Consider the following 25,671-nt stretch of genomic DNA (forward strand, 5'->3'; position numbering starts at 1 on the left):
TGTCATACAAACTTCTATGGCTGTGTCTTTGGGTGTGTGTGTATGTGTGTTCATGTGTGCGTGTTAGTCCGTACTTGTGTGTGTGTGTGTGAGATACTTTAGAGTGTGCCTCAATGTAGGTTACCCAAAGGTTGAATTGCAAGCAGCTGGCCAGCCCACTTCCTGGCTGGGTTAGGAGTGCTGAGGCTGAGGTCTGAATGTTGTTGGGGCAGGACGCCCATCTAGACGGACTAACATCGCTGCCTGCTCTCTTTCTCTGGAGCACAAATCTATATGAGCATGTGAGTGTGAGATGCTCTCCCGTCACTAAACGTTCCTCCTCTCTGAGCCCTATATCATATGTTTACCATACATTCTCCCTCCTCTCTTATCCGTTCACCCAGCCATCCTTTGTGAATGTTAAATCAAATCACAAACTGTATTTTACATGCTTCGTAAACAGCAGGTGTAGACTAACAGTGAAATGCTTACTTATGGGCCCTTCCCAACAATGCAGAGAGATTTTTGTTGTTGTAATGGAGAAATAATAACACGTGGAATAAATACACAATGTGTATTTATTATTAACTTGGCTATATACATGGGGTACCAGTACTGAGTCAATGATAACTTAGCTATATACATGGGGTACCAGTACTGAGTCAATGATAACTTAGCTATATACACGGGGTACCAGTACTGAGTCAATGATAACTTAGCTATAAACATGGGGTACCAGTACTGAGTCAATGATAACTTAGCTATATACACGGGGTACCAGTACAGAGTCAATGATAACCTGGCTATATACACGGGGTACCAGTACTGAGTCAATGATAACTTGGCTATATACATGGGGTACCCGTACTGAGTCAATGATAACTTGGCTATATACACAGGGTACCAGTACTGAGTCAATGATAACTTAACTTAGTACTGGTACCCCGTGTATATAGCTATCATTGACTCAGTACTGGTACCCCGTGTATATAGCTGAGTCGATGTGCAGGGGTATGATGTAATTGAAGTAAATATGTAGATATAGGTAGGGATAAAATGACTAGGAACCAGGATAGATACTAATAGATGCAGATGGAGTGTTGGAATGGAAATCATTTTGAGAAGATAAATGGTTGTAATACTGCCTAGTGGGAGAAATGAGTTACAGTATGAGATGGAAATACCAGGTGACATGGAGAGGGGAGAAAGAGTGGGAGAAGAGAGGAACAGATGTGGGACAAGGGAGAGAGGGAATGGAAAGTCTGAAAGAAGATCCACATTAGAAGACACGAGTGAAGCTTGAGAAAGTTATGAACAAGTGTTTAATGGTGCAAAAATGATTACATTTCGTAAAGTTATAGAGATCAGAAATGTCTGTTAAATGGCTTCCAATCCAAACAGAGCTAGATTCTGACGAATCTCCTGCAAGAGGGCACATGAATAGTTAAAGGATGTGGAGAAAGAAGAGAGGAGAAAGGGGATAGGGAAATGGGAAGAGAGGAGAGATACTTGGTGAGTGGTGGTGGAGGAGGAGAAAAAAGAGAGGAGAAAGGGGATAGGGAAATGGGAAGAGAGGAGAGAACAGAGCAGAGATACTTGGTGAGTGGTGGTGGAGGAGGAGAAAGAGTGGTTTCTGTTAGAGACCTCATCAAAATAACTACTTTGCAGCGGGTAAGGAAATATGGCTGAGAGAGAGAGGGAGCGGAGGAGGAAATGCTAGGGATGAGAGAGGGAGGAATAGGGGTGTGAGAGAGTGGAAGGGAGAGGGGGAGGGTGGTAACAAGTTTAGACTGTTTCTTAGTATAAGTTTTAGAAAATGTTTCATATCATTTCAGCTTTACTGGACACCTCACTCTTAAATGAGCGTATACTCTCTCCCCTCCCCCCCTCCCTCCCTCCCTCCCGCTGGGTTGGGGCTGGAGGCTCAGATGTTTTAAGAATTCCAGATGTCGTTAATAGAACTCAGTTGGAACACTGCACTAAGAAAAACGTGATCATTCCATCACTTTTTCCACTTCTCCATTCCCGGGGCTCATGACTCCAGCCATGTCCAAAACACCCTCCCAGGTTCAACTAGGTTCTCCTCTCTTCTCCATCCATGCCCCCTGGTAAGCTGTAAACAATAGCTTGTTAACAACCAGATGGAATGCACAGAACAACACAGAACCAGCTCTTCATTCTGAGCTCGCTAAGCATTCCTAGGGCTCTATTCAATCCGTAGCGTGATTGACAATTAAAGGCAGTGTTCCCGCAGTCGCGGAGACTGCATTCACGGTAAACGCTGCGTATCTGTCTGCTCAATCGGGAAATGATCTACATTTTAATGTGAATCTTCCGTGATAATTTGACCATACGGATTGAATCCAGCCCCTATAGACCTGTTTGAGTGTTGAGGCCAGGCTGTTATTTGTGTATGAGACAGCAGTCTGAAGGCCATTCTCTTCTCCAGTGTGTGTATGTGTGTGTGTTGGGACAGGAGAAAATCACATTTTAGAAAATATTTTTTATTTCAATTTAACGCATGAAATACAAAAAGTTGAAAAATTGGCCAAAACAAAATGTATTCCCTTTTTTATTGATTTCATTATCATTATAAATATCATTACCATTATCATTGTTATTATTGTTATTTGATTTGTGTAATACAAAAAAAAACATTATGCACCATCAGAATTACTTATAAATAGTTTTGTTTGATTGTCTTTATATGCCAACCAATCAATGGGAAAATAAGTGTTTCGAAAAAAAGGAAACATTTTCCAAAATCTTAAAATACCCCCTCTGTACTGTCCAAGTCCACCACTTTAATGGAAAAATGGGATCCATTTTGATTCAATCATTGTCACGTTATAGCCTCTGTCCAGCAGGACTCAAAATGACAATGTATAAAAACAACAAACACAATTTACCAAAGGACTACACCTGGAGAACAACAATAATAATAACTATAGTCATAATAATAACATTTCTTACAATGATGGTAACAAAACCAACAAATAACACCATAAGACATTAGCATTTGAAGTGAGTACTATGTGATTGAACTACTCCGCTTTTCTATGTAGTAACATTGAAACTGGCTTTATTGAGTAAAAATGGCTACTTTAATTCCATCCAACTTTGACTGCTTACTGAGACCAGGCTCTGTACTGAGGGCTTGAGCAATTTGAGAAATGGTTTAAACAGAGGTGTACAGAAAAGCATGTACAGCAACTGGGAGGAAAAGCTTTTTTTGTGTGGATACTACAGAGGTCAAATGTCATTGTCAATGTGTATAAACGGCAGCCATCTTGGCCCCTCTCTTCCTGACACGGCCTTCATTTCTGAGCCTGTCTCATTTCAACCCTGGGTAGGGAGAGCACCCTATTACATGCCCTTTGCAACAGCTATAAGACCTTATGTGGTTATCAGTGGAGGGGAAGACGGCTCATAATAAGAGCTGGAACGGAGCAAATGGAATGGCATCGTACACAGATAAACCATGTGTTTGATACCATTCCACCTATTCCGCTTCAGCTATTACCACCAGCCCGTCCTCCATGGTGCCACCAATCTCCTGTGGTGGCTATGTGCCGCTGGAGCACAGGGGGGAAACTGGGGGAAACAAGGAGGAGAGAGATGATTGTTTGTGATCATGCCTGATTTGAGAGCGAAATCAAAAATGAAACAAGAAAGTATATTATATACTGCAGGGTGAAACATTTAATTCAGACAGCGGTTCAGCTGGAGTCGTCAAGCAGATGGGAGGGAGGATTTAGGAGAGGACGAAAAAGAAGGGGACAAGGGATAGAATGGAGGGAGGGACATGATAGTAGATTTATTGCAGATGGGGTGTCAACTACACAGGATGTTGGTCACAATCATCATCTCTCTGTGTGTTGGGGCCTGGTCCTGATTTCAAACCCACAGAGCTGTACATGTAAATAGGTAACATACAAATACACGTCTTTGCTAATTCAGATTCTCTCTCTCTCTCTCTCTCTCTCTCTCTCTCTCTCTCTCTCTCTCTCTCTCTCTCTCTCTCTCTCCTCTCTCCTCTCTCCTCTCTCCTCTCTCTTTCTCATCCTGTCTGTGGCATATACAACCCAACCAATGGACTAAACCCAAACGTCCAACCAACCAACCCCTTATTACATGACCCCTCGCTTACCACACAATCCAACTCCTTTCACCCCCCTCTGTTTTCTCACCCTGTCCCTCCCTCTCCCCTCTTTCTTTCAATCTTTAAAGTCGTTCAGACACTTTATCTCTCTCAGTCCCTCTGCGTCATTGGTTCATTCAGTGTGTCTCTAAACCTTAGTCAGTAGAGATCTCTGGCAGTAGAGGAGACGTCGTGGCGTCCCGTACTTCCTGAAGAACAGCAGGGCTCCCAGAGTGAGGACCACGCAGACCAATAGGAGGAGAGGGATCACCACGGCCGCCGCCGTGGCCCCGCCTTCTCCCTCCTCCACCTCGATGATGATGACTTCCTCCTTGCCATCCCGCTTCTTAGGCTCCTCCCCTGCACAGCCCATCCATTCGCTGAGCACCGACTTGGGGTAGCCCGACTCCACCCTCATGTGTTGGTTGTTGAACTTCCAGTACTTGTTGGCTTTATAGAAGTAGGTGTAGGCTGGGGAAAAGGGAAGTTCATACAACATTGACTTTACTACGAGCTTCAGATATTCTACTATATTATATATATGTTGAGGTGTTATGCTAATGTAGCCACTTCTTATCGTTGATAGAAATGCTATTTGACACTGACACAAGATAGCGTTCAACCATGCAGGCATGCAACTCTCTGTCCCGCACACACACTTACATCCTTCTTCGCTCATGATGGCAGCCTTGATGTTGTCGGGGACACCCTGCCACGTGTTGATGGGTTTGGGGTAGTCTCTGTCCACAGTCTGGGACTGCTCGTTGAAACGGTAATACCTGACAGAGAGAGAGGGGAAGTCAGTTATGGAGAGGGAAGGGAGAAAGAATGAGGGAAAGAGAGAGGATAGGTATGGGTAGATAGATGTCAGAGAGTAGAAGAGAGTGGATGAAGAAAGAGAGGGAGAGAGATAAACCGACAGACAGACATAAAGACAGGCATAAAGACAGATTCACCCACCGACAGACAGACCGACAGACAGACATAAAGACACTCACCCACCAACAGACAGACAAAGACACTCACCCACCAACAGACAGACATAAAGACAGACTCACCCACCAACAGACAAACATAAAGACAGACTCACCCACCAACAGACAAACATAAAGACAGACTCACCCACCAACAGACAGACATAAAGACAGACTCACCCACCGACAGACAGACATAAAGACAGACTCACCCACCAACAGACAGACATAAAGACAGACTCACCCACCAACAGACAGACATAAAGACAGACTCACCCACCGACAGACAGACATAAAGACAGACTCACCCACCGACAGACAGACATAAAGACACTCACCCACCAACAGACAGACATAAAGACAGACTCACCCACCGACAGACAGACATAAAGACAGACTCACCCACCGACAGACAGACATAAAGACACACCCACCGACAGACAGACATAAAGACACACCCACCGACAGACAGACATAAAGACACACCCACCGACAGACAGACATAAAGACACACCCACCGACAGACAGACATAAAGACACGCCCACAGACAGACAGACATAAAGACACACCCACCGACAGACAGACATAAAGACAGACTCACTTGGTCCCTCTGAAGTAGTATGTTTGTCCGGTGGGGGTGTAGAAGAGGGCAGCATCCAGCTTGTCTTTGGGCAGCCCTGTACCCAGCTCCTTCAGAGTCTTGGGGTAACCCTGCTCCATACTGGACTCTGTGAACACCCAGTACTTGTCACCTAGAGGGAGGGAATCAAAACCATGACTACATACATCTGAAGTCATCTACACACTGTAAAAACAACAACAATGAATAACTACTAGACAGAACTGTTAGTCATGAAAAGTCCTCTTAAATCATTAAAAACTAGACCTACCCTTGAAGAACACAAATTTGCCATCGTTCCTCTCGTAGGCGGCGTTGATGTTTGGTGGCAGTCCCTTCCAGAAGTGACCGATGGGCATGGGGTAACCCTGGAGCACCTTGTTGTTCCGCACACGCCACAACCACTTATCCTTCACCAGAGAGACAGAGTTAACACACTTCATAGCTGTACACACACACGCCACAACCATTTATCCTGCGCCAGAGAGACAGAGACACAGAGTTAACACACTTCATAGCTGTACACACACACGCCACAGCCATTTATCCTGCACCAGAGAGACAGAGACACAGAGTTAACACACTTCATAGCTGTACACACACACGCCACAGCCATTTATCCTGCACCAGAGAGACAGAGACACAGAGTTAACACACTTCATAGCTGTACACACACACGCCACAGCCATTTATCCTGCACCAGAGAGACAGAGACACAGAGTTAACACACTTCATAGCTGTACACACACACGCCACAGCCATTTATCCTGCACCAGAGAGACAGAGACACAGAGTTAACACACTTCATAGCTGTACACACACACGCCACAGCCATTTATCCTGCACCAGAGAGACAGAGACACAGAGTTAACACACTTCATAGCTGTACACACACACGCCACAGCCATTTATCCTGCGCCAGAGAGACAGAGACACAGAGTTAACACACTTCATAGCTGTACACACACACGCCACAGCCATTTATCCTGCGCCAGAGAGACAGAGACACAGAGTTAACACACTTCATAGCTGTACACACACCACAACCACTGATCCTGTTTGCATTGTATAGTACATATACACATCTACGTTCTGGTAGTTTTGTGTCATTCAGTCCTCACTGTGTGTAACTAAGTATATTTATGTCAACATCAATGCAATGTGTATCGTGTGTCATGTGGTTTATTGTATTCATGTCTGTGCGTATCCTCATGTCTAAGATTGTCACTGTGTTTAAGACGTACCTTAAAGACAAACATCTCCCCCCTGAGGATGGCAATGGAGTCGAAGTGTCCCTCGCAGACGTCTGGTCCGAGTCCAGGGTGGTCAGGCTTGGAGGGTCTGGTGGGGCGGGGAGGAGGGGGTGGCGCTCCGGACGACCCTGTAGTGGAACACAGTCAGGACAAAACAAGGAAAGCCTATAAGCAGAGGTAGAACTGAGGGGACTGAGTGAATTCCCAAAGTGAACAGAATGTTTTCTGGACAGAATGTGATTTGAAACGTCCTTCGTGCCGTGTAATGTTGAACTAGATTAGAACTTTCTAGCATTCCTGAACCATTATGAAGAAGAGACAGTTTGAGGTGAATATTGCCGTAACAATCCAGGAACATTGTTAGAACATTCCAAGAACATAGCTACAGCATTCCAACGGAACTGGGTGTTTACCATAGATTGCCTGGATGCCATGGCGATCGTCATCAGGCAACTGGAAGTTCTCTGTGTCCATCCACTGGTAGAATGGAGCCATGATGGCAGACGGGTCGTTGGCGTGTTCTAGACCCAGGGCGTGACCCAACTCATGGACCGCAACGAGGAACACATCATTACCTGGAGAGAGAGGAACAGAGAGAGAGAGAGAGAGAGAGAGAGAGGGAAAGATACTTTTATTATTACTATTACTACTATGTATGTAACTCAATAAAGTTGTAACATTGATGCTTTGGCAATATTTAGACAATGTTTGTCATGCCAATAAAGTTATTTGAATTTGAGAGATAGAGAGACACACATATTTCCCTCAGATTACCCAGACCCACAAAGAATTCAAAAACAAATTCACTTTTGATAAACTCCCATATCTATTGGGTGAAATACCACAGTGTGCAATCACAGCAGTAAGATTTGTGATCTGTTGCCACAAAAAAAGGGCAACCAGTGAAGAACAAACACCATTTGAAATACAACCTATATTTATGTTTATTAATTTCCCTTCTGTACTTTAACTATTTGCACATCGTTACAACACTGTATATAGACATAATATGACATTTGAAATGTCTTTATTCTTTTGGAACTTTTGTGTGTAATGTTTACTGTTCATTTTTGTTAATTCTTTACTGTTTGTTTCACTTTTGTTTATTATCTATTTCACAACATATGTTTCCCATGCCAATAAAGCCCCTTGAATTGAAATTGAATTGAGAGAGGAGGAAGTAGCAGATGGGAGGTGACTGTTTGAAAAGAAACTAAAAGTAGCACATTCACCAAACAGTACAGTATAATTGTGAATGAGTGTATTACGGCTAACAGACAACCCGGTGAAAACCCTCTGTCTGACCATCTCCCTCTCCCTTCCTTCTTCCTCCTCCCCCTTCGCCCTCTCCTCCATTTCTCTGTCTCTTACCCCCTTGGTCGACGTAGCCGGTCGTCCAGGGTTCGGCGTTGTCGAAGTGCGTGTCGCCCCCTATCCCGTTCCCGGGGAAGTACGCGTGAGCCAGGAAGCCGCCCTCGCCGTCGAACGGTGTGCTGTCGCCGTGGAAACCCTCGGAGAAGGAGAGCATGATGTCAGCGTACTTGTCGACCTTGTCCCGGATGTGGCTGTAAGGGATCTCTCGGAAGCGGAGCGGGATGGCGGCCTCCCACACCTTAAAGGCCCGGCGGATAGCCTCGTATGTGGCGTGTTCCCCAATCTTAGGGGTGTAGTTCTGTATGCTAGGAGAGCGACACGGAGGAAATAGCAGATGTTAGTACATTTTAAAGATAAAAGATACAACAATATCTTCTAAAGTGTTGTATTGGCTCTTCCTCTGCTTTCTTTTGTGGAACTTTGTGCAATTCTTCCTTGATGCTCAATATGAATCTGTTTAGATTTGAATCAGTATTCCTTTAGAATCAGATCTTGGTTCATTTACACTTAGTCTGATTCAAATGAAACAAACATTACACAGACATTACAACCGTTGCCTAAGTGCCAGTCTGTTTGTGCCATCATTCCAACTCCCTGTCACTCATTCTCATGCCAAATGTTTGGCACAATGGAGTTGGCCAGCGCACATACAGATCTGGGACTGCGTGTTGTCGCACTAAAGCAGTGTTGTAGTCTCACCTGAATGTGACCTCTTGTTTGTCCCACTTCAGCCCCTGTACGGCGTATCTCTTCCTCCTCAGGTTGCTCTTCAGCTCCGAGCCAAACTTGTCCGGGACGCCACAACGTGGCCGCTTCATCGCCCTGGCAACGGCAAGACACACCTGTCAATCACACTCACTGTGCCATGAACTATTTCATTTCTGAGTTGTCCTGAGACTCTTTGATTCTTTTGTGCCCTAAAAACATCAAATACTATGGGGCTTTATGAGTGAGGTTGCTCCCATAGGGCGGCGCCCAATTGGCCCAGCGTCGTCCAGGTTTGGCCGGGGTAGGCCATCATTGTAAATAAGAATTTGTTCTGACTTGAATTAAGGAAAAAAAATAACATGTAAATAAAATGCATGCACTGTATTAGCAGTGCAATTCACACAGTGGTTATGTATCTCAGGTCAGCAGCAGTCGTTGCTCTGCTTAGCCCTCCTTGTAGTGTCATTGGTACTCACTGTAGGGTGTTGAAGTCGATAGAGCCGGTGACGGCGAGGCCGTAGAACTTCTGCATGGCTGTGATGGCTGTGGTGATGGACTTGGGAGAACGGAGAGCCTGGGCTCGGACATCACCTGGGGGCAGGTAGCCATACTGCTGCAGCCACACCTGGGGGGTAGAGAGAGGGGCACAAGGAGGGTTAGACACTGGTGAATACAATGTATTTGGAGACAAAGATTGAAAACGACACTCGTATGTGGTTATATGGCATGTCTTTGACAGTATTGGCTAAACACACATACACACACACACACACACACACACACACACACACACACACACACACACACACACACACACACACACACACACACACACACACACACACACACACACACACACACACACACACACACACACATACTCTCCCTCCCTCTCTCTCTGTGAAGTTTCCCACCATATCCATCAGCCAGAAACAACACAGAAACCAACCCATTCATGGTGATAGTCAATGATTATCCAGACAGTCATACTGAAAGAGGCAGGATGTTGTTGAAAAGAATATGTCTCTGTTTTGATTATTCTGTGCCGAAATGTGTGTGTGGGTGTGCCTGTTGGCCTGCTCACAGTGCTAGTCTGAATGTGTGTGTGTGCCAGAGAGATTGACAGGGAAAGAGAGAGGGAGAGAAAGACTGTATACGTATGTGTGTGGGTGGATTGGAGCTCAGTATCCAGAGTTTGCATAAAGCAATGCCAAGCTGACTTTGAACCAAAACTGCCTTCTCCCCAGGAACACACACTGCCTTCCTTACAACAGCAAACAGACTGAGACTGAACACACACACACACACACACACACACACACACACACACACACACACACACACACACACACACACACACACACACACACACACACACACACACACACACACACACACACACACACACACACAACCAACCTCTTCTTTTTGCAAGAGTTACTAATATTCTATTTATACCATAAAAACAAACCCATCCTCACAGTCTCCTCTGCTTGATACGCTGGGCAGAATGAAAGGGAACTGAGACTTTGTTGTGGGGATGTAAGGAGAGATGAGAATAGAGCCAAATAAAACACAGGAGAACCATAATAAACAGCAATGTCATTTCCGACGTGGATGACTAGAACTTCTTCTATCCTCTCAGTCAGAACCAGGGGGTTCACTGCCAGACCCGACATGCAGAGGAAGAGAGGAGTGGCATCTAAGAAATAATATCTATGCTTCCTCTGAGTGGTAGAAGAACTGCCTTTCACCAGGTGAGATCATATTTAACCAGAATGATAAACAGACTGGTGTTTCAGAAACATTTCACCAGAATAAGTTGTAAGTTCTAAAATGTCACCTCTGTCTCGCTCTCAAACACAAGAGTGGTCATGCAGAGCTGCTCATGTTTCTGCTCCTAGTTCTCCAAAACAGCTGGGATATGATCTTTAGCCATGGGGGAACAACAACAGCATTACATCAGACAACCTTGATCAGTGCTCAGCGCAACAGTCTCTCTATGAGAGAGAGAGGAGAGAGGAGAGAGAGAGAGAGGGGAGAGAGAGCGATAGAGAGGAGAGAGGGAGAGAGAGAGAGAGGGGAGATAGAGAGAGAGAGTGGAGACAGAGAGGAGAGAGAGAGAGAGAGAGAGAGAGAGAGAGAGAGAGAGGGGAGAGAGAGAGGAGACAGAGAGAGAGAGAGGAGAAAGAGAGAGAGAGGAGAGAAAGAGGAGAGAGAGAGACAGAGAGAGGGGAGACAGAGAGGAGAGATGAGACAGAGAGGACAGGAGATAGAGGAGACAGAGAGGAGACAGAGAGGAGAGAGAGGAGACAGAGAGGAGAGAGAGAGAGGAGACAGAGAGGAGAGAGACAGAGAGGAGAGAGAGAGAAAGGAGACAGAGAGGTGAGAGATGAGAGAGACAGAGAGAGAGGGGAGAGAGAGAGGAGACAGAGAGGAGACAGAGGGAGAGAGAGAGAGGAGACAGAGAGGAGAGAGAGGAGAGAGAGTAAGGAGACAGAGAGAAGAGAGAGTAGACAGAGAGAGAGAGAGAGAGAGAGAGAGAGAGAGAGAGAGAGAGAGAGAGAGAGAGAGAGAGGGGAGAGAGAGGAGAGAGGAGAGAGAGAGGAGACAGAGAGGAGAGAGAGAGGAGACAGAGAGGAGAGAGAGAGGAGACAGAGAGGAGAGAGAGAGAGCGAGAGAGAAAGAGAGAGAGAGGAGACAGAGCGAGAGACTGATCCTCAAACATAAACCTGATGGAGATGAGTCCTATGTGATGTTATAAAACATAGACAAGGATGTGTGGGTGGGTGGATCAGCGACAAGATGAGTAAATACGAGACAAGTGACTGGGGTGAGAGACAATATGAGACAGGAGACTGTTGAGGTGAGGATGGCTCAAAAATAATGTCTGGAACGGAGCAAATGGAATGGCATCAAACGCATGGAAACCATGTTGAAACCATGGAAACCATGTGTAAACCATGTAAACCATGTGGAAACCATGTTGAAACCATGTGGAAACCATGTAAACCATGTGGAAACCATGTAAACCATGTGGAAACCATGTGGAAACCATGGAAACCATGTGGAAACCATGTTGAAACCATGGAAACCATGTAAACCATGTTGAAACTATGTGGAAACCATGGAAACCATGTTGAAACCATGTGGAAACCATGTTGAAACCATGGAAACCATGTTGAAACCATGTGGAAACCATGTGGAAACCATGTAAACCATGTTGAAACCATGGAAACCATGTGGAAACCACGTTGAAACCATGTGGAAACCATGGAAACCATGTTGAAACCATGTGGAAACCATGTGAACCATGTTGAAACCATGGAAACCATGTGGAAACCATGGAAACCATGTTGAAACCATGTGGAAACCATGTAAACCATGTTGAAACCATGTGGAAACCATGTTGAAACCATGTGAAAACCATGTAAACCATGTAAACCATGTGGAAACCATGTGGAAACCATGTTGAAACCATGTAAACCATGTTGAAACCATGTGGAAACCATGTGGAAACCATGTAAACCATGTTGAAACCATGTTGAAACCATGTAAACCATGTTGAAACCATGTTGAAACCATTTAAACCATGTTGAAACCATGTTGAAACCATGTAAACCATGTGGAAACCATGTAAACCATGTTGAAACCATGTGGAAACCATGTGGAAACCATGTAAACCATGTTGAAACCATGTTGAAACCATTTAAACCATGTTGAAACCATGTTGAAACCATGTAAACCATGTGGAAACCATGTAAACCATGTTGAAACCATGTGGAAACCATGTAAACCATGTTGAAACCATGTGGAAACCATGTAAACCATGTTGAAACCATGTGGAAACCATGTTGAAACCATGTGAAAACCATGTAAACCATGTAAACCATGTGGAAACCATGTGGAAACCATGTTGAAACCATGTAAACCATGTTGAAACCATGTGGAAACCATGTGGAAACCATGTAAACCATGTTGAAACCATGTTGAAACCATGTTGAAACCATGTAAACCATGTTGAAACCATGTTGAAACCATTTAAACCATGTTGAAACCATGTTGAAACCATGTAAACCATGTGGAAACCATGTAAACCATGTTGAAACCATGTGGAAACCATGTGGAAACCATGTAAACCATGTGGAAACCATGTTGAAACCATTTAAACCATGTTGAAACCATGTTGAAACCATGTAAACCATGTGGAAACCATGTAAACCATGTTGAAACCATGTGGAAACCATGTAAACCATGTTGAAACCATGTGGAAACCATGTTGAAACCATGTAAACCATGTTGAAACCATGTGGAAACCATGTGGAAACCATGTAAACCATGTTGAAACCATGTTGAAACCATTTAAACCATGTTGAAACCATGTTGAAACCATGTAAACCATGTGGAAACCATGTGTTTGATGTATTTGATACCATTCCACCGATTCCGCTCCAACCATTACCACAAGCACGTCCTCCCCAATTATGGTGCCACCAACCTCCTGTGGTGTGTGTGTGTGCGTGTCTGCGTATGCTGCACAGACAGTCAGCCAGTGAGTGTCACAATCTTTACCACAAATTCAAACAGTGAAATTACAGAGAATTCTTCTGTCAACCCAGAAAACCCCCAACCCTGACTGTCTACGCAATAGTAGTCATTTTATAGTTAGTTTGGTGAATATAGTCATGCTTCCTCTATCTCATGTCGTTTTAGTGAAGAGGTCTTTTTTAATATCAATAGCAATTGAAATGAGGGAGTAAAAGAGAGGACTGTAAGTGAGAAACGGTGAGGAAACGTCTGTAACGTCTTGTACCTGGCCAGAGATATGACCACACACAACCACAGCAGAAGGCAGGCAGAGAGAGGGACAAAGACCCAGGTTCAGTTGTGGGCTGCACAGTGAGGTAAACTCTCCCACTCTAATCATGTAAATGCCTGCCCCTTCTTTCAGCAATGACATTTGTGATATGGTGTGTACGCACAGTATCATAAGCCTTCTAGTTTTCCTCCATCTTTCTTAACCTGCCTCACATTTCTTCACCACCCAAACCCCAACCTCTCTCCATGTCTGTATTTCTCTTTCCGCCTTCTCCCACAAACTCCTTCCCCCCGCTTTGCACTCTCTCTCTCTCTCTCTCTCTCTCTCTCTCTCTCTCTCTCTCTCTCTCTCTCTCTCTCTCCATCTCTCACTCCTTGTCTCTCTCTGACTGCTCCTAGTGTGTGCAGTGGCTCCACTGTGGTGACGCGTCTGGCTCTGTGAAAACCCTCTCAGCTCCGTCAGGGTGAAAAGTTTCCCCCACACAGAGAAGACTGCTCTCTCTCTCCTTCTCTCCCTCTCTCTCAGTCTATATATCTCTCTCCCTCTCACTCCCTTTCTCTCTCTCGCTCCACGCACCTCTTCTGTGGAACTCCCAGCAAGCGCTCACAGTCAACGGATCTATTTAGTAGGAATTCTACGTCGCTTAATTGTTGGCCTTGGGGGTAAATACAAACCCATGTGTGTGTGGTCATAGTCTAGGGTCCATGTGAATGCGTTTTTTGTAAACAGACGCAAGCCCATATAAGTTAGGCATTTTTGCAGTGATGAATGTGTGGTAAGGAAATGCATTTCAACAGAGACAGGCTGTGTGACGTGTGTATATCAGATAAATAGAACCATGAGTAGAATGATCACATACAGTGCATTTGAAAAGTATTCAGAGCCCTTGACTTATCCCACTTTTTTTTTTACGTTACAGCCTTATTCTAAACTGGATTAAATAGTTTCCCCCCTCATCAGTCTACACACAACACCCCATAATGACAAAGCAAAAGCAGGTTTTTATACATTTTTGCAAATGTATAAAAAAAAATTAAAACAGATATATGACGTTTACATAAGTATTCAGACCTTTTACTCAGTACTTTGTTGAAGCACATTTGGCAGCGATTACAGCCTCGAGTCTTCTTGGGTATGACGCTAAAAGCTTGGCACACCTGTATTTGGGGAGTTTCTCCCATTCTTCTCTGCAGATCCTCTCAAGCTCTGTCAGGTTGGATGGGGAGAGTTGCTGCACAGCTATTTTCAGGTCTCTCCAGAGATATTCGATCGGGTTCAGGTCCGGGCTCTGGCTGGGCCACTCAAGGACATTTAGAGACTTGTCCCGAAGCCACTCCTGCGTTGTCTTGGCTGTGTGCTTAGGGTCGTTGTCCTGTTGGACGGTGAACTTTCGCCCCCAGTCTGAGGTCCTAAGCGCTCTGGAGCAGGTTTTCATCAAGGATCTCTCTGCACTTTGCTCCGTTCATCTTTCCCTTGATCCTGACTAGTCTCCCACTCCCCGCCACTGAAAAACATCCCCACGGTATGATGCTGCCACCACCATTCTTCACCATAGGGATGGTGCCAGGTTTCCTCCAGACGTGACACTTGGCATTCAGGCCAAAGAGTTCAATCTTGGTTTCATCAGACGTTTCATCAGATGTGCTTTTTACTGAGGAGTGTCTTCCGTCTGGCCACTGTACCATAAGGCTTGACTGGTGGAGTGCTGCAGAGATGGTTGTCCTTCTGGAGGGTTCTCCCATCTCCACAGTGGAACTCTAGAGCTCTGTCAGAGTGACCATTGGGTTCTTGGTCACCTCTCTGACCAAGGCCCTTCTCCCCCGATTGCTCAGTTTGGCCGGGCGGCCAGATCTAGGAAGAGTCTTGGAGGTTCAAAACTTCTTCCATTTAAGAATGATGGAGGCCACTGTGTTCTTGGGGACCTTCAATAATGCCACATTTTTTTGGTAACCTTCCCCAGATCTGTACCTCAACACAATCCTGTCTCGGAGGTCTACGGACAATTCCTTCAACCTCATGGCTTGGTTTTTACTCTGACATGCACTGTCAACTGTGGGACCTTTATATAGACAGGTGTGTGCCGTTCCAAATCATGTCTAATCAATTGAATTTACCACAGGTGGACTCCAATCAAGTTGTAGAAACATCTCAGGGATGATCCATGGAAACAGGATGCACCTGAGCTGTAACGTAACAAAATGTGGGTAAAGTCAAGGGTTCTGAATACTTTCCGAAGGCGCTGTATCTGGCAGATAGACTTGGTCCAATATTAGTAACAAAGTCGGCCATGAACTTAAACCAGCAGGAAGTTCCGGGAACAGCAGATAATGACTAATAATGTCCTATAACATCACATGAAATGACAGTGAGATCAGGTGCAACTATTGGTCAGACAGTCATGAGAGAGTGCTAAGACACCCTGAGGATAAAGTGGCCTGATAACATACTAGTACCTAGGCATTACTGTTTGATAATAGTCAGAGAAATAATAACAGATCGATAACACTGTGACTGCAACAACATGTTCAATTGAACATTTGTGTTGAAGGAGAGATGGTTCAGTTGGGTTTACACACAGTTGGGTTTATAAACATGCATGGTATTCACTTAGTTGTGTACTTATGCAGCGGTTCTCAAACTTTTCTTGCCATGGGATCTCTGCTCAGGCAAACTGGCGCCTCAGAGACCCCCCATCAAATGTTAGCAAAAAAACGAATATCTTGTCTTATTATCAGGTGAATGATAATGGCAAGTAAAAGTCATATTTTTTCACCTCCCCAGTTCTTTGGAAGAGGATAAACTACATATATTAGTATAAACTGTAATATATATAAGTATAGCCTATAAGATAGAAAGGTAAAGGTATTGTATCTTGGTGGCGGAGAGAACATTTTGCTGTTGTAAAGCTAATTTTCTGCAATTCTACACATTTTTCAATTGAGCTGAGAGAATATTTTGCACATTTAAAGCCAATTTCCTGCAATTCCATGCATTTTGCCATGGTTGATGCTGTGTTCCTCTGCTCAAACATTATAACTAAATCTAAATGGGCATGTGGCCTGAATGACTGGGAGAATACTTGTTATTTAAAAATGTATATAGTTCAATATCGATTCTGCAAGCTTCCTATCTGGATTTGGTCATTTTAAATGTACACTGAAACTGTTTTCCCATCCCAAACATTACCAGATGGCCCGCCTAAGAATTTTCTATCCAGAAAAAAACTGTAATTAGCTCCAATGACTGTAATTTCCTCTATATTAAAGGGATAGTTTGAGATTTTGCCAATTAAGCCATTTATCGACTTCCCCAGAGTTGGATGAACAGGAACAGCCAGCATTCTAACTGTTCTTCTAGACTAGTGAGGTAGTTAGCATTGGCTCATGATACTACCTCTAACTTCCTTCATACTGGACACAGAGACATAAACATTGTATCCACAACAGTATTCTGTTGTAGCCAGCGATTTTCATAAAAATACATATTTCTCCCATAAAAAAATGATCACGGACCCCCTGCAGTATCCCAGTTTGAAAACCCCTGTATTCATTTGTTTATATAAGCTCCATACCGACCTCTACCATAATACATCTAGCAACTCTGCCAAGTGTGAAGGTATTGGATATAGTGCAGATATTTGGGTTTCAAGCAATCTGCTAAAACAGAAGCAGTCTTCAGCCCTCTCAGTCCACACGTCTTCTATAGTGGATCTGGTTTTCCTCAGGCTGAGGAAGTAGTGGTATATTTTTCCTGTCCCTCGTTTTTAATCCCTCAGGCTGAGAGTGGAAGAGTGACTAAAAAGGAAAGGCAGAAATGTCAGAGGAAATGTTGAAAGGGATTGACGTACGGAATGACAAAGAAGAGGGGAGAAAAGACACGGACAGGGGACAGAAGCGTTAAAGCTGAATCTAAAGTTGAGGGAGACAGAGTAGAGACTGAGTCAGTTGTTCCCCTCGGACGGTGCCAACGGAAGAAAAAAAAACAGAGACCAGAGTTTGGTCATAAGCGAGTTTGGAGTCTGAGACACATAGACTGCCTGACCTCCTAGCCTTGGTGTCCCACATCTCTCACCCACTTACACCGACACATCCGATACATGCTAACGCTAACTAAAGTACTGTTGCTGTGTAAATAAGCTTAACACAATGCAGAACACCTGCATGCTATGTTAAAGGATCTGATAATACATTTGGCTACTCTAACCCCTTCAAGCATGCTGAGCAAGCACAGCCAACACTGGGTACTAGCGTGCATGTGGCTCCAGTCTGCACAATCACACCAAACCCAAGATGTTCTATACCTATTATTGAACATATCATGAGTTCAATTTGTGAGCCTCAAATGTCCTAACTTGGGTTCATACATGTAATTAATCAACTGGGCCACGATGGCTAAATCCTAATATGTCTACTGTTATACAAATAATGAGCGGTTCTAGCAGGGCAGAGGTGTTTTTAGGATTTCCACACGTGGGGACATTTTTTTTTGTAGGGGCAGAAAAAAAATCTGCCTTTTAAAAACACATTTCATGCAATTTGACGTCATTTAGATGACAAGAAGACGTTAGCTTAATCTTTTTTAATACCACACAAATGACCGAAATGAGTGGGTAGTCTGACTGACAAACTGAGATCAATCTGGTCTTGAATTCAAACAAACAATAGCCCAGGCCAATGAATCGACTCACATATTGTACAATATTAGGAGGAAATATATATACAGTATATATATCATAGGCTACAGTAGGCTACTAAATAGAATTTCCAGTGGCACACTGACTCACCTAATGATGAAGATGAAGCCATAGGCTACTCACGGTAATGGCCGATGCGCTCGTCTTGGCAATAGCCTATCTCAAGATGAGATTCTTTGAAAAGCAGTGCTGCTGTTAGCTACAAATTGTGAGTTGTTGAGACATTTTCTTCTTCTATTGGTTCTACAGATAGATTAGTCTTCTTTTTTTCGCTCATATATTTTGAAATCTGCATAAGGCAAGCCAACAGCCAATCACAGAAATATAATCCATAGATGGTAGTTCCCATTAAAGTCAGGACTGGCATCCATTGCTAGTGTACCCATGAGTTTAACAGTCAAATTACCAGGGTAAGAGGTTACAAAACCCTTCTATGGATTATATTTCTATGGCCACAATGCAAAAAGCTGTATATTTGGTGGGCATGCTGCCCAAACTGCTGCCTTCCCGACTGTAGGCATACCGGTAATTGCCAAAATAAAGGAAACACTTGAGTAAAGGGGGATACAGTATATATGTTTTGGTGTGGGGTGGGGTGCATTTACCTGGCATGGTTTAGGTCCACTTGTAGAATCTATGCCAAGGCGCATTGAAGCTGTTCTGGAAGCTTGTGGTGGCCCAACAACACCCTTTTAAGATGCTTTATGTTAGTGTGTCCTTTATTTTGGCAGATACCTGTATGTGCTTGTGATATAAACTTAATCCACAGTTATTTTTTTAACTATTCATCCTCTGTGGCTAAATTATGTTCTCGTTGTATTTTGAACATTGAGAGTGGGCTCCTGTGTTTGGATAAAAAATATAATAACAAAAAATGACGTGATATATTTATCTATTTTTTTTTTGCCTCTTGGGCCACCTACGGGCTTGGGCCCAGCCCCAGACTCACATAATTGACCAGTCACATTTATTTATTATGCAGTTTATTTTTTATTAATCTGTTACCCAATCAAAGCAGGCCCCCCTATTTAACCATTTACCCAGGCCCCTTAAATCAAATCAAATGTATTTATAAAGCCCTTTTTACAAATGCAGATGTTACAAAGTGCTTTCCTCCCCCATCTGACAATTAGCAGAGCGGCAGCAGGTAGCAGCAGGCTGTCTACACTCATTGAGAGCAGGCTCCTGTCACGTTCCTGACCTGTTTTCTGTTAGTTTTTGTATGTGTTAGTTGGTCAGGACATGAGTTTGGGTGGGCAGTCTATGTTTTCTGTTTCTATGTTTGTTTAAGGGTGACCTAATATGGCTCTCAATTAGAGGCAGGTGGTTTTCATTTCCTCTGATTGAGAGTCATATTAAGGTAGGTGTTTTCACACTGTTGGTTGTGGGTGGTTGTTTCCTGTGTCAGTGTTTGTTGCACCATACGGGACTGTTTCGTTCGTTCATCGTTTTATGTAGTCATTTTTCCTGTTGTGCGTTCTTCGTGTTTTATGTAAGTTCGTATGTTCAGGTTTGTCTACATTCATTTTGTTATTTTGTAAGTATTCAAGTGAAGTTCGTGTTTTTCGTCCACACTTAATTAAATTCATTATGTCTAAATACAATGCTGCAGTTTGGTTCAATCCCTGCTCCTAAAAATTGGATTATTATAGATTGTTGTTGTTGTTGCTTCCTCTAGGGCCCCCCACGGGCATGGCCCCAGGGGCTTCAGCCCCGATAAGCCCCTGCATTAATCCGGCCCTGGGTTCTAGGATGGAAACTGCAGCGATCGTACTTGAGTGGAATGGATAAACACACCATCTCTCCATAGACATTCATCGTGTTGGTTTGTTTCCCATGTGGCAGATCAGATGAACTGAATACTGTCCTCCCTGAACATTTTTAAGTGACAGCGAGCACTTGTATGAGCAGCATGCACCAGCACTTCACCAAAGGTGTCCAACAGCATGCTGCAACCGTACAAAAACAACCAAGACTCCTCAGGACCCAGTGGGAGAGCCCAAATATAGAAATAGAATGACTAGAACAGACATTACCATTCACGTGTATGTTCTGTGATGGGTGAACCGGCGGTAGACATATTGAATGTACACACACTGTCTAATTGCTGAGCTCTGAGAATATATTTCCGTTCTAGTATTTATATTTCCATGGGCCCAACCCATATGGGATTTGTCCCCTCATGACCTCCTCCCTCCCTGTGATCCTAAGACACGCTAGTCACCTTGCCTCCAGATGTCTGCTGTTATTGTGTTTGAAGAGAACTTCAAGGACTTTCAGATTCAGACAGATATGTTGTGAAGATCTGTGGAACGGATCATCTCGTTTGCATTCCTTTCCACTTCCTTTGGCAAAAAAAAAGTCCAACCAGCAATTTAATAAAAGTGAGACAGGGTGTTTTTTTGTGAATAAACACAAATATAACTAAATAAAGGAAACCTCTATTGGATTTATAGTATGTGCATAAAGACAAAATGATTCACAAAGTTAAGTTGGGCCTATATTTTGTTCCATTGGGCCTATATTTTGTTCCATTGGGCCTATATTTTGTCTGATCTTAAGATAGCCCTATGGCTGTGAATATTTGCTCATCCAGTCTCCTCACTCATCACAGCTTCAAGTTAAATTGTAGGCTTAGCCTCCATGGCCTATTAAGTTGGATCAGGCGGCAGTGAATCCAGTCTAAAATCCATGAAAGGAATGTCGGAAAATGTCACTCCAACTTAGTTGTCTTTGTTTTTATACCATTAATCGTTATCTTGTAGTCATAAAATCAGAATGCAAATTACAGGGGGCCCAGGGGGGTCTCAGACCCCCTGAATGAGACATGAGTCCCCCTAAATGCAACAAAGGCAAACTAATTTGTTTAATATGCAATTTGTACTGCTACAGTGGTAAGTATTCAAATAAAAGCTTATTCCAAATTAAACGAACACTCCCACCTCTGTGTGAATAAAATAAAATTCCCCATGTGGCTGCACTTGTCATACCGGGACAGTCGTATCTCAGCCCCTTTTCAGGTGTCCTAACTTTTCTTTCTACATAATGGTCCTTTTGTCAGCAAGACACATCAATTCATTTAGGCTGCAAGAGTGCACACCCAATGGCAATCGCTGAATGGCATTACACTTTTTGGTGTTTTATTCATCAAACGACGCGAGTGCACAGAGCACGAACCTGAGTAGGTCGCCTACTTTTTGAAGTGATTTGTTTGGCAAAATAAGATGACAACATCATGACTGGTTGGGTTCATGCTAAATTAAAAGGTGACACATATTGTACCGTTAAATGACATGTTTTCACTATTATTAAAACACATGAAGTCCCATGAAAAAAATGAATGTCACAGTATAAGTCGCACTCTGCATAAAATGAACATCCCGCCTGTGCTTTCAACCTGATCTATTACCTATTCCTATTCGTCACTCTCTGTCATGTTATGAAAGTCATCCATTCATTTCCCGTTCTTCATCTCTCCCACGCAACAGACATCATTGAGTTAATCATAGGTTACCGTTACATACAGGTGATGTAATAGTGAAACTGGTCATTAGTGATAATCCCATCTTTCATCATGCCTGCTATGGGAGCATATGAGCGGAGTAGGTAGAAGTTTCCCCTAACTGCTGTTCCAGGTTCAGATCTTTCAATATATTCCTTATGGCATTCTTTGGGATTTGGGGAATCTGATCGTGTGGTAAGGGGCATCTTCTGCCTACTCCCATAGGACCATGGGCAAATATGATGGGCCTTCAGGAGACATTATGTGTAGGATTTGGGATGGGTTAACTGATCCTAGATCTGTCATGGACCCGGCACCAACATTAGCAGTCTTATTGCTACACTGTGTTCCCTTTATTACTGGTTCAGTGCTGTGTGTGCAGTTGATACACTGTTATCACAATGCTATAGATCATAGATGTGGTACTGTGTCTCTCAGGCATTTCTGACTGACAGTGCAATGATTGACCATGTCTGGCTGACTCAGTGGTGCCTGATTCCCTAAAAGTAGTGCACTTTAGAATAGGGTGCCATTTCGGACATCCATCATGTCTGGCTGACTAAGACTGCAGCTGTTTGTGGTTACTGAGTCAGAACCTAAGTTCCTCCAAGCATCCTGTCTATCTTAATAAGAACGAGCTCTATATGTAGACCAGGCCTGCATTGAGAAAGACTGGAGCAATGCATGAGCACCATTGGATACCGTTGACTTGGACATTGGCTATTGCAGTCATGGCTAACAATGGTTATTCTTGATGGGTTGGGTTATGTGCTAAAGTACTCTGGGATGGATAGAGAGTTCTGGAATGCTCGAGGAGGACAGATCTAGAATTACCCCAGGCTAGAGACATCATGACAGGGACCTAATCATTTTGAAGGTACACTATGACACAATATAGAGGGACAAAATGTAGTGTTTATGTTAGTAGTGTCACATCAGTTACAAAGGGTATGGGGCCTGTTGCTCCAGACAGTACCTGCTAAAACAGAGAACAGCTTCCTCTCCAGTCTCCTGTCTCTACCACCACTCAGTACAGATTCAAATCCATTACCCTAACACACGCACGCACGCACGCGCGCGCGCGCGCACGCACGCACGCACACACACACACACACACACACACACACACACACAGGGGGTTAATTTCATTGCTCAAGGGAACATCAGCGGTAGGTGTCACCTAATATTGATGCCAGCAACCCCCTGGTTACCAGCTCAATCCGCGCTACATCCCCCTTTCAGCACTGGGATTCAAATAACCCCCGGTTGCTGGCCGGCTTTCTCTAATCTCGAGGCTACCGCTGCCACCTTTTCATTTTTTATTACCCTCAATTGAGAAGAGGTCAACCATAATGAAAAACAAAGAAGAACATAGAGTCAATTATGCGGACTAGCACAGAAACAATAGACGACACTAGGCCTATAACACACTGTAGTTGATATACTCCCACCCCTTCTCCTATAAACCTTAACCAAAGTATCTTAAAAAGTATCTTCTAGTTAAATAGTTTGTTTTAATGGTGTTTCTAAGTGTCTGCATATCGCCAAAATTACTTACCTCTGCTTTTACTTCGTTTTCCGTTGATACAACTCCAAAGAACAGTCCGCACGCCAGCGTAAGGAGCTGGATAACATTTTCGAGCCGGAGCAACATTCCTCTGTATGTGCGAGTTACCCAAAAAATACTCGATTAAGAGCTTCACAACCGGACAGCTTCTATTGGCTTTCCACGTTTTTATAAATTATAATCCTTAGCGATTACCTTTAAAACAATATTGTACTTTAATCTGTTCTCATGGAAACTTTCTTGCCACACTTCAAGTTCTGCACAACAAATCTTTTGTGGTACCAACAATCATAACTAAATGTAAAAATACAAAAGCATCCTACAAGTCTATCCAAAAACTCAAGTCCAGATGTTTGGGAGGGGGGAGGGAATGGTTGCGATCTCAGTGCTTCATAGTTCCTCTCTCAATTGTCTCCACAAGTTACTTTCTTTCTTTCTCGCTGTGTGACTATTTAGACAGCTCTCTGACGCGTGGACGAGGTCGGCCAATGCGCTCAGCGGAGAGAGAGGGAGAGAGAGAGAGAGAGAGAGAGAGAGAGAGAGAGAGAGAGAGAGAGAGAGAGAGAGAGAGAGAGAGAGAGAGAGAGAGCGAGAGAGAGAGAGAGAGAGGGAGAGAGAGAGAGAGAGAGAAGAACTACAGCAGCGTCGACAACTGTGTCTTTACCTCACTGATGTAGGCGTCACATCTTGAAGAGGGAGGAACTTCCTCTCTCAATTCAATTCAATTTAAGGGCTTTATTGGCATAGGAAACATATGTTTACATTGCCAAAGCAAGTGAGATAGATAATAAACAAAAGTTAATTAAACAATACAAAATTAACAGTAAACATCACCCTTGCAAAAGTTCCAAAATAATATTATATTATATATTATGTATATATACAGTGTTATAATGATAGTTAAAGTATAAAAGGGAAAATAAATAAACATAAATATAGGTTGTATTTACAGTGGTGTTTGTTCTTCACTGGTTGCCCTTTTCTTGTTGCAACAGGTCACACATCTTGCTGCTGTGATGGCACACTGGTATTTCACCCAATAGATTTGGGAGTTAATCAAAATAGGACTTGTGGGTCTGTGGAAATCTGTGTCTCTGATATGGTAATTTGGCAGGAGGTTAGGAAGGGTAGCTCAGTTTCCACCTCATTTGTGGTCAGTGTGCACATAGCCTGTCTTCTCTTGAGAGCCAGGTCTGTCTTCGGCAGCCTTTCTCAATAGCAAGGCTATGCTCACTGAGTCTGTACATAGTCAAAGATTTCCTTAAGTTTGGGTCAGTTACAGTGGTCAGGTATTCTGCCACTGTGTACTCTCTGTTTAGGGCCAAATAGCATTCCAGTTTGTTCTGTTTTTTTGGTAAGTTCTTTCCAATGTGTCAAGTAATCCTCTTTTTGTTTTTTCATGATTTGGTTGGGTCTAATTGTGTTGCTGTCCTGGGGCTCTGTGGGGTCTGTTTGTGTTTATGAACAGAGCCCCAGGACCAGCTTTCTTAGGGGGCTCTTCTCCATGTTTATTTTTCTGTAGGAGATGGCTTTGTTATCTTCTTATGGCTGTAATCCCGTTAACGGGATCAATATGACAACAGCCAGTGAAAGTGCAGGGCGCCAAACCGCAGACCTCACAACCATAAAGGGCAATGGGTTCCTTAAATAACTGATTCAAGTATTTTTTGCCAGATCCTAATTGGTATGTTGAATTTTATGTTCCTTTTGATGGCATAGAAGGCCCTTCTCTCTCAGTTACCTGTGGCGCTGATGTTTAGGCTGAGGTATGTATAGTTTTTTGTGTACTCTAGGGCAACAGTGTCTAGATGGAATTTGTATTCGTGGTCCAGGCAACTGGACCTTTTTTGGAACACCATTATTTTTGTCTTACTGAGATTTACTGTCAGGGCCCTGGTCTGAAAGAATCTGTGCAAAAGATCTAGGTGCTGCTGTAGGCCCTCCTTGGTTGGGGACAGAAGAACCAGATCATCAGCAAACAGTAGACATTTGACTTCAGATTCTAGTAGGGTGAGGCCGGGTGCTGTAGACTGCTCTTGTG

The 25,671-nt window shown here is 43.6% G+C and overlaps 1 protein-coding gene across 2 annotated transcripts; it reads right to left on the minus strand.

Annotated features, from left to right (window-relative positions):
- Positions 1 to 2,462: 2,462 nt before the first annotated feature.
- LOC129835226 (matrix metalloproteinase-14-like) lies at positions 2,463 to 24,084 on the minus strand. Of its 2 annotated transcripts, none has more exons than XM_055900752.1 (10): positions 23,622 to 24,084; positions 9,526 to 9,674; positions 9,041 to 9,163; positions 8,339 to 8,646; positions 7,381 to 7,542; positions 6,959 to 7,095; positions 5,986 to 6,124; positions 5,697 to 5,847; positions 4,784 to 4,899; positions 2,463 to 4,591 (listed from the first exon to the last, which is right to left on the minus strand). In XM_055900752.1, the coding sequence occupies exons 1-10, from the start codon at positions 23,715 to 23,717 to the stop codon at positions 4,269 to 4,271; spliced, it is 1,704 nt and encodes a 567-aa protein (XP_055756727.1). In that variant the 5' UTR covers positions 23,718 to 24,084; the 3' UTR covers positions 2,463 to 4,268. The 2 variants fall into 2 exon arrangements, with proteins under 2 accessions (XP_055756727.1, XP_055756726.1); XM_055900751.1 differs by lacking the exon at positions 23,622 to 24,084 and adding an exon at positions 9,999 to 10,022.
- Between the last annotated feature and the right edge of the window lie 1,587 nt (positions 24,085 to 25,671).

The sequence above is a fragment of the Salvelinus fontinalis genome, chromosome 36, assembly GCF_029448725.1.
Source record: "Salvelinus fontinalis isolate EN_2023a chromosome 36, ASM2944872v1, whole genome shotgun sequence".
In the NCBI taxonomy this organism is placed as follows: domain Eukaryota; kingdom Metazoa; phylum Chordata; class Actinopteri; order Salmoniformes; family Salmonidae; genus Salvelinus; species Salvelinus fontinalis.

Bases quoted from the DNA above. Each gene is read 5' to 3' on its own strand.
- LOC129835226 (XM_055900752.1), bottom strand. From the start codon at position 23,717: ATGTTGCTCCGGCTCGAAAATGTTATCCAGCTCCTTACGCTGGCGTGC. The intron at 8,647-9,040 runs GTGAGACTACAA...TCGCTCTCCTAG, and splicing joins AAACAAGAGGTCACATTCAG to CATACAGAACTACACCCCTA. The intron at 7,096-7,380 runs GTAAACACCCAG...GTTCCACTACAG, and splicing joins TGGCATCCAGGCAATCTATG to GGTCGTCCGGAGCGCCACCC.